The 12834-nt window shown below is 38.5% G+C and overlaps 3 protein-coding genes across 4 annotated transcripts in view; all 3 read right to left on the bottom strand.

The window, feature by feature from the left end:
• LOC111691313 (chymotrypsin-like) lies at positions 1-3313 on the bottom strand. The gene is made up of 4 exons (XM_023456373.1): positions 3201-3313; positions 2304-2545; positions 1993-2216; positions 1-410 (listed from the first exon to the last, which is right to left on the bottom strand). Exons 1-4 carry the CDS (start codon positions 3273-3275, stop codon positions 76-78), a joined length of 876 nt encoding a protein of 291 aa, XP_023312141.1. The 5' UTR covers positions 3276-3313; the 3' UTR covers positions 1-75.
• Positions 3314-3726: 413 nt separating this feature from the next.
• On the bottom strand, positions 3727-5826 carry LOC108911723 (chymotrypsin-like). The gene is made up of 4 exons (XM_018716721.1): positions 5739-5826; positions 4981-5222; positions 4589-4812; positions 3727-4509 (listed from the first exon to the last, which is right to left on the bottom strand). Exons 1-4 carry the CDS (start codon positions 5823-5825, stop codon positions 4178-4180), a joined length of 885 nt encoding a protein of 294 aa, XP_018572237.1. The 5' UTR covers position 5826; the 3' UTR covers positions 3727-4177.
• A 585-nt stretch (positions 5827-6411) lies between these two features.
• Positions 6412-12834, bottom strand: part of LOC108911727 (collagen alpha-1(XV) chain-like) — a 233900-nt gene continuing 227477 nt past the window's right edge. For both annotated transcript variants that reach the window (XM_018716726.1, XM_018716728.1), the window contains 3 exons: positions 11881-11895; positions 8363-8907; positions 6412-7050 (listed from right to left, as the gene is read on the bottom strand). In XM_018716726.1, the coding sequence (XP_018572242.1) occupies positions 6990-7050; positions 8363-8907; positions 11881-11895 (621 nt within the window). In that variant the 3' untranslated portion in view covers positions 6412-6989. The remainder of the gene's footprint in view (positions 7051-8362; positions 8908-11880; positions 11896-12834) is intronic.

Below are 12834 nucleotides of genomic sequence, written 5' to 3'. Positions count from 1 at the left end.
TACGTAGTCATTTATATTTATTCATTTTTTTGTGTTGAATACATATATATTCGCACAGTTCAATGATAATGAAATTTAGTCTTCAATAACGTAATCGGAGTTGCTTGCGATCCACTCCAGGAAGCTGGTGACTCTGGCGAACACCGATGGGGATCCAGGGGGGCAACCCGAAAAGCCATAGGACACGATACCGATTTCGACGTCTCCGTAGATTAAAGGACCTCCAGAGTCTCCGTTACAAGAACCTACGCCTCCTTCCCCTGATATGCAAATCTCGGATTCCTCGAATATACTAATTACTGATCTGCACACTGCATTGCCTAGGACAGTGCTGTTGACTGCCAATAGGACGTTGGATAAGCTGCCTCCGCCGCTGGTAAGACCCCACCCGCTTACCCTGGAGTTCGCACCTGTAAGAAAATAAAATAAATTAATGGAAATTTAATAAATCAGGTGCAAATGACACTAAATGGTATGGATTATAATGTTGTGACCAAGCAGTCATACTATTCAGATGATGGCCTTTGCTGAAGACAGTGTCATATTGACGAGGACAAAAGGTAATTTACTGCAAAATATATGATGACCAGGACCAGGTAAATTAGATGGATGATGCTGGAGTTACAGTAACTGATAACGGTGAACGGAAAAATGAAATTCATAACTGATAGTAGCAGTAGCAGTAGTAGTAGTAAGGTACAAAGAATAAGGTGGTTGGGGCATGTGCAAGATTACCGGGTTAGGCCGTCAAAACTAGTTTTCACAAGGTGAATAGTAGGTAGAAGGAAAAGAGGTTTCAGAAGGTGGACGGAAGTCTAGAACAAATGGACGTAAGGAGAAGAAGAACAAGAAATATAACAGAATGGAGAAGAATATGCAACCAAGCTAAGTGTTCCAACTTCTGACACCACTAGTTGCCACACGAATAACAAATTGCGTATAAAATTGTGTTGTTTGTGGGTAACTAAGTCAGTTGTTAGTAGTTAAACAGTGAGAGAATGAAGCCACTTCAAGGTCACTCCAGGCTGCCACCGGGCTGCCGCCATCCGGAGCTGGCACCAGGTCTCCAGCAGCAGCTCCAAGGTCACGCTGAAGAAGTGTCAGTGGGGTGCGGGGGTGAGGGATCTGGATTGCAGAAGAAGAAGCCGGGGTCCGTCATCGGCAATGACCACCAGGAGGTCTGCATCGAGGAGCGTGACGTCAGAGGCGGCACCAGGTGCGTGCATGAGCAGCGGCGGGGGGCAGCGGGGTGCAGGTGCGGAATGCAGAAGAAGAAGCCGGGGTCCGTCATCGGCAATGACCACCAAGAGGCCGTCACCGTTGCCACCGCCGCCCCCGCAGCCCGCTGCCGGCTTCCAGCATCGTAGGCCGTATCTGACCGCCTGCTCCCCCCTATGACGCGGGCATCCCGCTGCCGGAAGCCGGCATCACGCTGCTACCCCACACGCCGGCACCCCGCTGCCGCCCCAGGCGCCTGCCCCCCGCTGCCCACCCGCCGCTGCTCATGCATGCACCTGCTGCCGCCTCTGACGTCACGCTCCTCGATGCCGACCTCCTGGTGGTCATTGCCGATGACGGACCCCGGCTTCTTCTTCTGCATTCCGCACCTGCACCCCGCTGCCCCCCGCCGCTGCTCATGCACACACCTGGTGCCGCCTCTGACGTCACGCTCCTCGATGCAGACCTCCTTGTGGTCATTGCCGATGACGGACCCCGGCTTCTTCTTCTGCAATCCAGATCCCCCACCCCCGCACCCCACTGACACTTCTTCAGCGTGACCTTGGAGCTGATGCTGGAGACCTGGTGCCAGCTCCGGATGGCGGCAGCCCGGTGGCAGCCTGGAGTGACCTTGAAGTGGCTTAATTCTCTCACTGTTTAACTACTGTTGTTCAGAAAATTGTACTCTCTTCAAATTAATTGTTACGTTTAACATTACTTTCTGCAGCTAGGGACATTCACAATACTATTAACGCATAAAGCGCAAAGACATACCTTCAAATAGTTGGCCTAGGTACCTGCGACTTGGGAGTTTGATTACGTTGATGAACTCGCTGAGCTTTACTTCTTGTTCGAGGTCGATGAGACCGACGTCGTTAGAGATAGTGCCAGAATTGTAGTTTGGATGAGCGATGAGCTTTGTGGCTACCAATATAATTCTGCCGGGCTCTTCAACAGTACGGTCGTGAGCTCCAAGGTACACTTCAGCTAGTCCAGCCCTGTAAAAATAGAGCAATAGCAATTGATTTGTCTGTACTAATCAACAAAAAAGTTCTTATAATGTGTGTTGTATAAGGGTAACTTACCCGACTACACAATGCGCAGCAGTGAGAACGAATGTTTTGGTGATCAAAGTACCTCCACAACTCCAACCGCTGGATCCTGGGAAGAGCCTGAGGATCAGCCAGGCTTGGGAGGGTATCGAGTGGGGTTCGACTTCATGTCCATTTAATATCCTGGATCCAACGCCAGGGCTCAATGTCGAATCGACGACGACGCCATTGTCGTCCACGTACATGCGCTTCATCGGGAAGTCCTCCCAATTAACCTAAAAGAAAGGAGTAAACATTGCAAATCAAAGATATTGGGAGTATAATTCAATGCTGGACGGGGCATGCGTCCGCAGAGTAGTTTCCCATAATTTTCTTAGTTAACCCCTAGTCCATCAGAACTCTTTGTGTCAATTTTAACCAAGAAAGATCCTATGGAAGAATAGTAATAAGTTTTTTCTAACACACTTTTTCTACAATTATAACTCATTCACTTTTCTATCCGTATCTGTAAAAATTGTGTAAAATATTACCCGAGGAAAGATACTTGTGGAATTGTTTAAAAAAAATTAACTAATATTGTTTCAAACAACTGCTCTGCGGACTACAGTTCCGTCCAGCATTGATTTACACACGCAGCGTCAAAACTCCACACTCAAAAAATGTATTCCTTTTGAACTATAAAAAGGGCATATTTTTTTGTTTGGCACCTTGAAATACAACAAAGTAATGGTTGTATGTTATCAGATGGCTTATCATAAAGTTAAAATTGTTACAAATCTAAAATAATTGACCTGTAAAAGCTAAACTATTGCAGTTATCGGCATAGATGCATATTATTTTGAACATATATAATATTCAAACAAAAACGTTTTCGTAGACATATTTTTTTTTTAACTGTATGAAACAAGTATAAATATAAAAATATGTTACTTTGGATGGTTGGTTCGTTTGTGGTACACCCCACACTGCCGCGAGAAACGCCACAAATACCAGAGCTACCTTCATTTTGTAGCAAGTATTTACTAACTGATTTTTTCAGTTAGACTTGGCCAATTTATATATCTTCCAAGGGACGGAACATTTTATCATCGGTAATACTTATGTCAGAATAAAGCTTCTCTGACAGTAGGAATTACATTATCTTTATCCAGGCATAATTTTACTGTGTAGTCGAAATAAAGTTTGTACAAAAAATATTCACTTTGTACGTCCAATCGAATAAAATGACGCTGCGTATGTGGTGGATGCCTTATAATTTTAGGGGAAGGTGTTGTTTTCAAAATAGAGCTATTACTATCAGTGAAAAGTTGCTTTCCTTTTGAACAAACCAAAGAAAGTACAATTTAGATTTTAAAACTCTATTGAAGGAAATATTACTTTAATTTCTTTAGTCATCTTAACATACTTTTACATCGGTTAAATAAAGGAAAAAATGAGATCGTCATTGATAACTTTTAGCTCAAATAGTTTGAAATATTAAATATCATTTCCTGCTTAACGTGTCTGATAAAAATGCTGTTGCATTACATTGTCTACAAATATTATATTTATTTGTTTTTTAATCTTTGAGGTATTATAGTTTCACTGGAAAGATACTATTTTATTTACTTGGCTTTTTTGGAACATGTTCATAATTTTAAACGGATTATCTGTTTGGAAAGATTATCAGATAATTTTACGTTGTTGAACTATGGACAAAATACAACGAGAAATATGAATTGTCATTGCATGTGTCTACGACAATTTGCCAGAGAACGCAGTCATATAGCCAGGCCCAATTTAGCTTTGTCTGATGATTCTGAGTGATGATTTTAAATGCCAAATAGAATTTGCTAGACACTTTCGGGTTTGGTATTTTCACTGTGTTGCAAAACTACTTCTCTGTCCACATGTCCATTTTATTTATATTACTGAACTACATAATCCGAATTTTCCACAATCCAGTCCAAAAAACTGGTAACTCTGGCGAAGAACGATGGATACCCGTAGACACAGTCCCTTGTCCCGTAGGACACGACACCGATTTGGACATCTCCTGCTACGAGGGGGCCACCTGAATCTCCGTCGCAAATACCCTCGCCCCCAGATCCCAAAATGCAGATTTCACTGTCCTGGAAGATGCTAAAGACGGCTTTACAGTCGGTGTTGGCAAGCACAGTACCGTTGACTGCCAAAAGGACGTCAGAACTGTTGCCGTCTCCAGCGGTTTTACCCCATCCACTCACTCTGGCGTTCTCACCTATTCAAGGAAATATACTTCCAGAGAAATATGAACATAGAAACGTACGTACTCGTATGAGAAAACAGAAAAAAAGTACCTTCGTACAATTCATTTAAATCTCCTAGACCGGGCAATTTGACTACGTCGATGAATTTGTTGAGTTCAATTTCTTGTTCAAGGTCAATAACGCCCACGTCGTTGGTGATATTGGTAGGATTGTAGTCCGGATGACCAGTGAGTTTTTTAGTGGTTACTATGATCCTGTTAGTTTCGTCACTTGAAATGTTGTGGACGCCGAGGTACACTTCTGCTAGCCCAGCCCTGTAACACGCCAACGAAAGTATAATCCAAAAGCTGGACTCAAAAGACCATCGACTTGATGAGACTATAAATATAATCTGCAATCAAAAGCAATAGAAGACATAAGTACAAGTCTCTGGGGAAACACTGGGAAAGTTTCCATCCAATGTGTTCTTAAACCAAGCTTACCAAAGTATACAATGTGCGGCAGTAAGAACAAATCTTCTTGTAATCAAGGAACCTCCACAACCCCAACCGCCAGCTCCTGGAGTCATTCTGAAAATTATCCAGACTTGATAGGGTATTTGGTGAGGGCTAACCTCGTACCCATTTACTATCCTAAGACCTGGATCAAATTTTGGGCTGTCAAGGTTATCGGGTTCTATGAATATCCGTCTCAAAGAGAAGTCCTGCCAATCGCTCTGAAATAGCTAAATAAAAGTAATGACAGACGAAAATTATAATTCACTTTTTGTATCTGTACCATTTCCTCTAATAAAGTTAAACTCAAATGAATTTGTCCGTTGCGAATGCGTCATTTTTTACTTTTATGAACTTTAAATTAAAACTACTGACTCGTGCTTTGAGGATAAGTGTATGTTTGGTTAATTTTATTTTTTTTATAGATGGGGAAATAATAAGTAGACAATATTCAAATACGACGACATAAATTGGGAAAGTAAAGGACCCAAGACCGATCCCTGTGGAACACCATATCTAACTTCTAAGGTATTTGATTTTATATTATCGTTTCTAGTTTCTTATTAAGATTATGAACCAAAAATATTCACAGTACGTGAACAGAAAAGTTATCTATTTATATTTAAAACTGATAAGTTTTGAAAAGTTTCTTTTATATACGATGACTTTTTGTTGTTGCTATTAACTGTTCATAACGTTCCATTAGGGACAATGAAAAACTATTTTATGGTAAAGTAAAAATGTACCTTAGTCTGTGGATAAGCCCATATCACAGCAGGTAATGCGAGGAAAACGAAAATTGGTTTCATTTTGGAAAAAAGACTACCATTCATTTCAAACATACAATAGTCTTAATATGTAGATGGATGGATTGAAGATAATCAGCTATCAAGCGCTAGAAATCTTTTCAGATAGCACGTATCTATTTTTATATACTTATCTGATTTGCGAATGGAGACGGGAAAGTATCTAATTATTCGTATTTCGTTTTACTTCAAAATTATGACTTTATCTCTGATAATCTGAAGGATTGTTGGTTTGGAAATGAGATAATTTCTAATGTTTAAAATTATATATATTCTACACTAGAATCAGTACAGTATTTGAGAGATTTTGAACTTATATCTATTATAGTTGGTGGAATATGATTTTTTAACTCTCGATTTCACTAACTCCCTGATGTAAATAACTAAACATCGGATGATGCGGAAAATGACAGCTATTGTCAGCAATGTATTATTATTGCAACTCCTTGAGGATTTAAAAAAGAAAAGAATGTGGGGAAATATAAATAATGAAGTATGAACATTTTGGGACATAGTTGGGGATAATTGAGGGGGATAATTGAGGGGGATAATTGAGGAGGATAATTTGGGGTAAGGAATTCAGATCACAGGAAATAATTCATCAGACACTGTAGAATTTAATCATTGATGTATTGAACATTCATAAATAATTTATTACAAATACATGGCATTCGATAACCCTATATAATTCAATACATATACACAAAACGACATTCTGTAACGCTCATATAATATTTACATTCAGTCCATCGAACATACAACGACATAAAGTGTATCAATAAATCTGATATGCAGTTATTTCAGATCCATTAGAGTTATATGTCATGTAGGTAATTCAATAATTACATAGAAATATATAAAAATGTTGAATATATAAAAAACTTTGTATTCTTACGTTAAATTATACATAAATAAACGATCTACGGTATGCTTAGCTTAAAACGAGGGCAAACGATAAACATGCGCGCTACTCAAAAAAACATTGTAATGCCATTGTGTCGACTTCGATGATAAAGAGTACAATCGATAAGTAAACAAAAGTTATATACAGCTATTTGGTATTCTGATTACATAAAAAATTTTTACAAACAAAATGCACAACGATGCCTTATACTTATGTTATGACACATAAAAGGTCTATGACTTTTACGACTATGGATGGAACAATAATAATTCACTAAAGCTAAATACTCAATGAATGGAATTAAGAAGACTGTGGTATTCTTCTTCCGTGAGAAGGGCATCTTCAGCTCTGCAAATGAAAGATTACTGTTTAGTTTACTGTCAAACAGTTGTCAAAGTGCTTTTTTACATGTTGCAATAAACCGACCAGTTTTTACAATTAATTACTAAAAAATTTATAATAAAAATGAATAATTAGTTGATTTATTGGGGGAAACATTGGTAAATGTTCTTTCAGCAAAACAAACGTCTCGATATGTTAAAAAAATGACTACTTTGTTTCAATGGAAAGCTGTGGATTCAAACGTTTCCTGTGATGTTAACAGTTTTCTTTCCATTTGTATAATCATTCGAGCAAGCCAGCGCTACGTGGGACATCAGACACCTAAGGACAAATCGGTTAAATATTAACCGAAGTGCAATCTCGTTGAGGGGGTTCGCAACGTAAAGCGTGCGTAAAGACCGATCAAAAGAGGTAATTTCGCATGCATACCTTAATCACCTGCTAGTTATCCCAGATCTTTAGTTTCTACACAGACAGCTACGGGCCTTTTCGAGTGGCTCACACTCGGCTACGTCAGATTTGAATTATACAGAGCAAGCGGGATGTCATTAATGCCGATTCAAAACTTGTGTAACATCGCACGGTTGTTCTAAAACTATCTAATGCGCTTATCGTTTTACTATTATAAAGAATCAAACGCGATCTATGACACATAAGTGGCTACATCGAAGGGCAAGCTCGGGATGTTCTGGGCGTTCGGAGTTTTAAACTTTAAAATTATAGTTGTTCCAAAGTTGGGGTGATTATATGACGAGGTTTAAGTAGTTGTTGGAAGATATTAAAGAAAGTTTTCTGTGCCTTTTACTTAATCATCTGCAAAACTTAGGACTTCGATTCAACTAAAGTCGGTAAAGGACTTGGCGGATTTTTTTTCGAAAACTTGGGTTTTAATACACCGAAATGGCGTACTTTGCCGTTTGCTTCCAGTAAAAACACGTTCTCATTGTTAACACTTCTGTTTTCGTGCCAATGTTTAAAATCTTTGTATCTTTAATAATTGCGCTGGGCGCAGGAGTGGTCCGATCGGAGATTTGAGATTTTGGTGAGTTGGTGATAATTTAAGAGTCAATATAAATAACATTTAAACGATTTCTTTAACTTTTGAACAATGAAAAACATTTTCGCCAAAGATGCAATAATAACGAACTTGAGGACGTGATTTTAATTTATGTACAAGCAAGAAAAATGGTCAAATTCACGACCACTGCAACTTTCTTGATCTTTAGTAATCGCGATCGCTGGGCGCAGGAGTGGTTCGATCGGAGTGATTTTGGGGTTGTTGTGTAGGTTGGACCTTTCTGCTAATATACATAGTTACCTGGTATCCAAATTCCTCCGTCTCCTCTGAACAAACAGCTCGCTGGTGGCCTCGATACACAGCAGTATGAGGCGCTTGTCGCACGTATGAGGCGACTGTTCCAACAGCGTCGGCCCCCTCAGGCTGCCCGCCAGTCCCACCTTGTCCCGCGAGGAGGCGTGCCAGGCGTCGCAAGACGTGTCCAGCGCCCTCTCGCCGTTCACCAGGGCGCCGTGCCACACGGCCTTGTGAGGCCACGAGAGGTCCGTGAGGACGTTCTTGCCGTTGAAGGAGTAGATACGCGGGGGGTGCGGGAACGGGGCTCCGTCGCCGTTGAACATCTCAGCCCAGGAGTTGAACAGCACCTCGCCCCTCAAGTTGGACACAGGCAGCTTGCGGTCGGCCATGCGGACTATGGAGTCGACGTTCTGGACACGCGAGGAGAGGAAGGCGCGGAAGGTGCCCCGCAGGCCAGCTCGTCGCGCTTCCCTGTAGCAGGCGTAGTCGGCCCCGCGGACTCCGTGTACGTCGCCGGTGTAGGCCTCGTTCAGGGCCGCCATACGGAGCTAAAAAGAATAACACCTTTAATGAAACACACCAAAAATGATTGAGGGGTCCAAGTGTCCAAATAAGGACAAAAATAAACTAGATTTTGCCCTGACTTCACGCAGAAAAAGGCAGAATTCTAAACGCCAAGGGGGATCCGGACCCCCTAAACCCCCCCTCATATACCCCCATGGGTAACACAACAAGAAATTGGAAAAAATTAAATCCAGTAAAACTGTTACGAATTCACTTTTTTATATACATTATAATGAACTTATTTTCTTATTTTTATGGGTAGAATAATTTCTCTAAATAGTGAAGCATAATTGTTGAACACCCTGTATTTCTTTCCTATACAGGCTTTTACAAATTCGCTTCTCACTAGAGAGATCTCGGAAACGGTAAGAGTACTAGCTTAAATGGGGGCAAAGTTGCGTAATCAGGGGACCAACGTTATGCCCCTAAAAAATCAAGGCTAATATGGTTAGTTTTCGAAATATTTGAAAAAAAACGAAATTTTGGAAATCCATTTTTGTTTAATTTCAGTTTGAGGTAAAAAAGAAGAACACTTTCTCATTGCCACTTTTTGCCCTCTATCGAATGGCATAATCAATTTTTATGTATGTACCGTTTCGTTCCTCCAGGACCATCATCAACTTCATTTTTTTAAATACGACCCTGTAAATTTTATTACATTTTTTGCAAGCCTTCATGACCCCCAAGACTGTACTGCCTCAGCCCGAACCAGATTCAGACGTTTTGTGCTTAATTATGCCTGTACTTGATAGTAATAATTTCGAATCCGACCAAACCAAATGATAGTTAGGCCACGTTAAGTAAAGGCATTTTTTTCCTCGTAAAAGGATATAGCTTTAATATTACGGTATACCAAGCTCATTCTCCAGATTATATTGGTCGTAATTTCTAAACTATCTACTTGCATTTCTTCAGTGGGCCATTAAAATGATTTATTGTGATGGTTAAATTTAATTCGGCCATAATAATATATAATACGTTAAACAAAATGGAGTATTAAAGATATGTTATAAAACTAGATGTTTTAAGTTAACGTTGTTTTTAGAACTAATTTGCTGCTGTAACTGGTACGGATACTTTTTTAACATAGTTTTATTTTCAACATAAAATATTAATGTTAACTATAAAAAAATTAACTAGTTCCGGTTAGTTTTCAAAATATTTCATTCCTTTAAATTTGGCCTCATTGAATAAGACAGTAAAAGTTGCATTAAACAAAAAACTAATATTTCAAATTTAATTACAAATAACTGCTAGCAGTCTATGATTGCATATCAGCATCAGTTAGAAAAATCCTCGGAAAAATCGTTAATAATATCATAATTATCAAAAATGCAGACATAAATAAAAATAAATGACCTTTTGCAGTTAAGGTAAGTTATTTATTACAAAAGTTATAAAGAGATAAAGAGGTATACAGTTTTCACGTCAAGGCAAGTGTTTCTTTTCATTTTGAAATTTGAAATTTAAATCGCTTTATTACGCAATAAATCGCTAATAAATCTCAATTAAAGTTATCCTATATCTATACAATCTTCTTTCGATCTGTGCTACAGGTTGAATATGTTCTGTAAATGTAAAGTTTTTCTGTATTGTAAAATTCTAGTCTTTAAAGTTTAAAGTAAAACTCCTCCTAAAACAATTTAATTATATTAATAAAAGTTAGCGCTATAAATAACTTCACTAATTAATGCAATTCTTGATTAGGACTATGTAACGAGCGTTCAAATAAAAACGTGGTCAAGTTGGTTCTGAAAATTTGGACGTAGGGCGTAGCGTATAGCAAATGAACTTAAACGTAATCTGTCAAAGCGCTGTATCGCCGCTTTGTTATTGAAACTGACAGCTGCTATACAGCTCGTTGAGAAATGAGGTTAAGTTGGTCGCTATAAGCTACGCCCTACGTCCAATGTGTCAAAGCCAACTTCGACCACGTTTTTATTTGAACGCTTGTTATAACCAACAGCAATCCTTTTGTAAATTTTATTATATTTTTATCATGAGTGAGAGCTGGCAAACTTTGAAATATTCGGTACGGTTCCGCAACCAGTGATACTACACTGCGTGTTGAGAGTTCTCTAACGTGTTGCTCCGCAAACTAGCAAATGAGGTTTTCCAGTTAAGAACTATAGTTTCTGAGTCATTGTGGGCGCCCATCCTATTGAATTTTTCACATCCTGCTTATCTGTCTCATAACTGTTAATCTTACGCCTCTGTAATATATATTTCTTTTGTTCATTTATGGTTAACTCATGCTGAAGTAATGGCAGTCAAACCTCTTCCACCCTGTAGACAGAATACCTCCCGAGACGTCAGAATTTTTTTGAATATACCAAATGCCTTCTCGTGCATGAAAAATGCACGGACGTTATAATAGATTTTCCGGGGGATTACAATTGCTTTGAAGTGTTGTGGTGAATTGCGCGCTCCGTTATATTTCGCGATTTTCTATTGCTTTTCGGTATAAATTGGAACCGGTGAAATATAATGTGCAAGTAGCAGGGAAACGCCATTGAAAACGAAATAGATATCGTGCGTGGAACTTGTCACTTACACAATTGTAAATTCATATGTTTTTCAGTCATTCTCTTAAGTCTATGATTGTGCTTTACCTACAGACAAAAAAACTCGAATGAAACAAAGTATACATGTCTGTAACTGCGCCACTGAACCGTTGTACATTCCCGAGGCATCAATATAGAGCTATCTCAATCATCCCTGAACTTGCACTAGAGTTACCGCCCACGTATAGACTCTTGTAACTATTATTCAAAACATTTTATAAGTATGTCGGAGTCCTGCCAGGAATTTTTATATTCCGGTACAAGAGATATTTTTGCGAGATATGAAAAGTTCGTAAATATCGCCACAACGCGCTTTATTGCAAATAATACTGCGCCACAATTTATTGTTGATATTGAAGACGTTTCAGGTTGCTTACTAGTTTATATACTTACCATTTTTGGGTACCACTGTAACAAAAAGAAATATACGTTAGAAATTAATTACAAACTATTAAGTTAAGTTTTAATTTCTAAAGCTGCTTCTTATAAAAATGAACTAGGTCCAAATAAAGTAGTATCACTTACTTTCAATGTTATACAATTTGTAATATTAGTCCAATCAATATATTTAAAAATAGGAATCGATAGGTTTTTTTAATAGCTACAACCTTCTCATTTAACTTTTTTCGATTGCAGTTCAAGTATTTTTTATTAGCGAAACACCGTCTTTTTTGACTTTTATGAATTTTTTAAGTTAACTTCTTTTTTAGATTTTTTTCCTCTATCACCATTTTTTGTTTCCAGGTGGTATTTTTTGTAAGCGCTTCTGCCTATTGATTGAACTATACTTCGGGAAATAAAAAAATACAAATGAATTCTTTTATGTAGTAAATAAAGTATTGCACAGACAATAAATTTTTATACGACTGTCGGGTTCATATAGTCCATAAAATAAAATGTCCTCCCTGCTTTGCTTATACGGCGGAAAAGGAAGTAGTTTGTTAAAAATAAAAGGAATGTCCAACGTAAAAATAAAAATAAAGTGTCGATAAACCAAAGGGAAGCTCAGGAAATTTGCAGTTGTGCGAACTTCGTTGGGGTGACTGAAAAATGATGCTTTAAAAATTTGCAATGGAGAATTCAAGTTTTCTTTTTGGGTTTATCATTTGAATTGATTCAAAAATCATTTAATCCGCCGTAGAAAAATTCTGAAAGGATTTGAAGAATAAAACTGAACGGCAAATTGTGGGGAATAAATTTGACATATTGGATATTGTTTGGAGCCAGATGAGACATGAAATTATTATTTTTTTACAGTACATTTTAGGAAGAACAGTTCACTTAAATCACCCATATCGAATGAAATTCAATAATATACTGATATTTATTTTTAAGGAACTTTCTATC

This window comes from Anoplophora glabripennis, unplaced genomic scaffold, assembly GCF_000390285.2.
Source record: "Anoplophora glabripennis isolate ALB-LARVAE unplaced genomic scaffold, Agla_2.0 scaffold149, whole genome shotgun sequence".
NCBI lineage: Eukaryota > Metazoa > Arthropoda > Insecta > Coleoptera > Cerambycidae > Anoplophora > Anoplophora glabripennis.
The sequence above is the reverse complement of the archived record's forward strand: the minus strand, read 5'-3'. Positions and strand labels throughout refer to the sequence as shown.

Bases quoted from the DNA above. Each gene is read 5' to 3' on its own strand.
- LOC111691313 (XM_023456373.1), bottom strand. From the start codon at position 3,275: ATGAAGGTAGCTCTGGTATTTGTGGCGTTTCTCGCGGCAGTGTGGGGT. The intron at 2,546-3,200 runs GTAACATATTTT...CCTTTCTTTTAG, and splicing joins AAACGAACCAACCATCCAAA to GTTAATTGGGAGGACTTCCC. The intron at 411-1,992 runs GTATGTCTTTGC...ATTTTCTTACAG, and splicing joins CCTAGGCCAACTATTTGAAG to GTGCGAACTCCAGGGTAAGC.
- LOC108911723 (XM_018716721.1), bottom strand. From the start codon at position 5,825: ATGAATGGTAGTCTTTTTTCCAAAATGAAACCAATTTTCGTTTTCCTC. The intron at 5,223-5,738 runs GTACATTTTTAC...ACTTTTATTTAG, and splicing joins GGGCTTATCCACAGACTAAG to CTATTTCAGAGCGATTGGCA. The intron at 4,813-4,980 runs GTAAGCTTGGTT...GGCGTGTTACAG, and splicing joins GCCGCACATTGTATACTTTG to GGCTGGGCTAGCAGAAGTGT.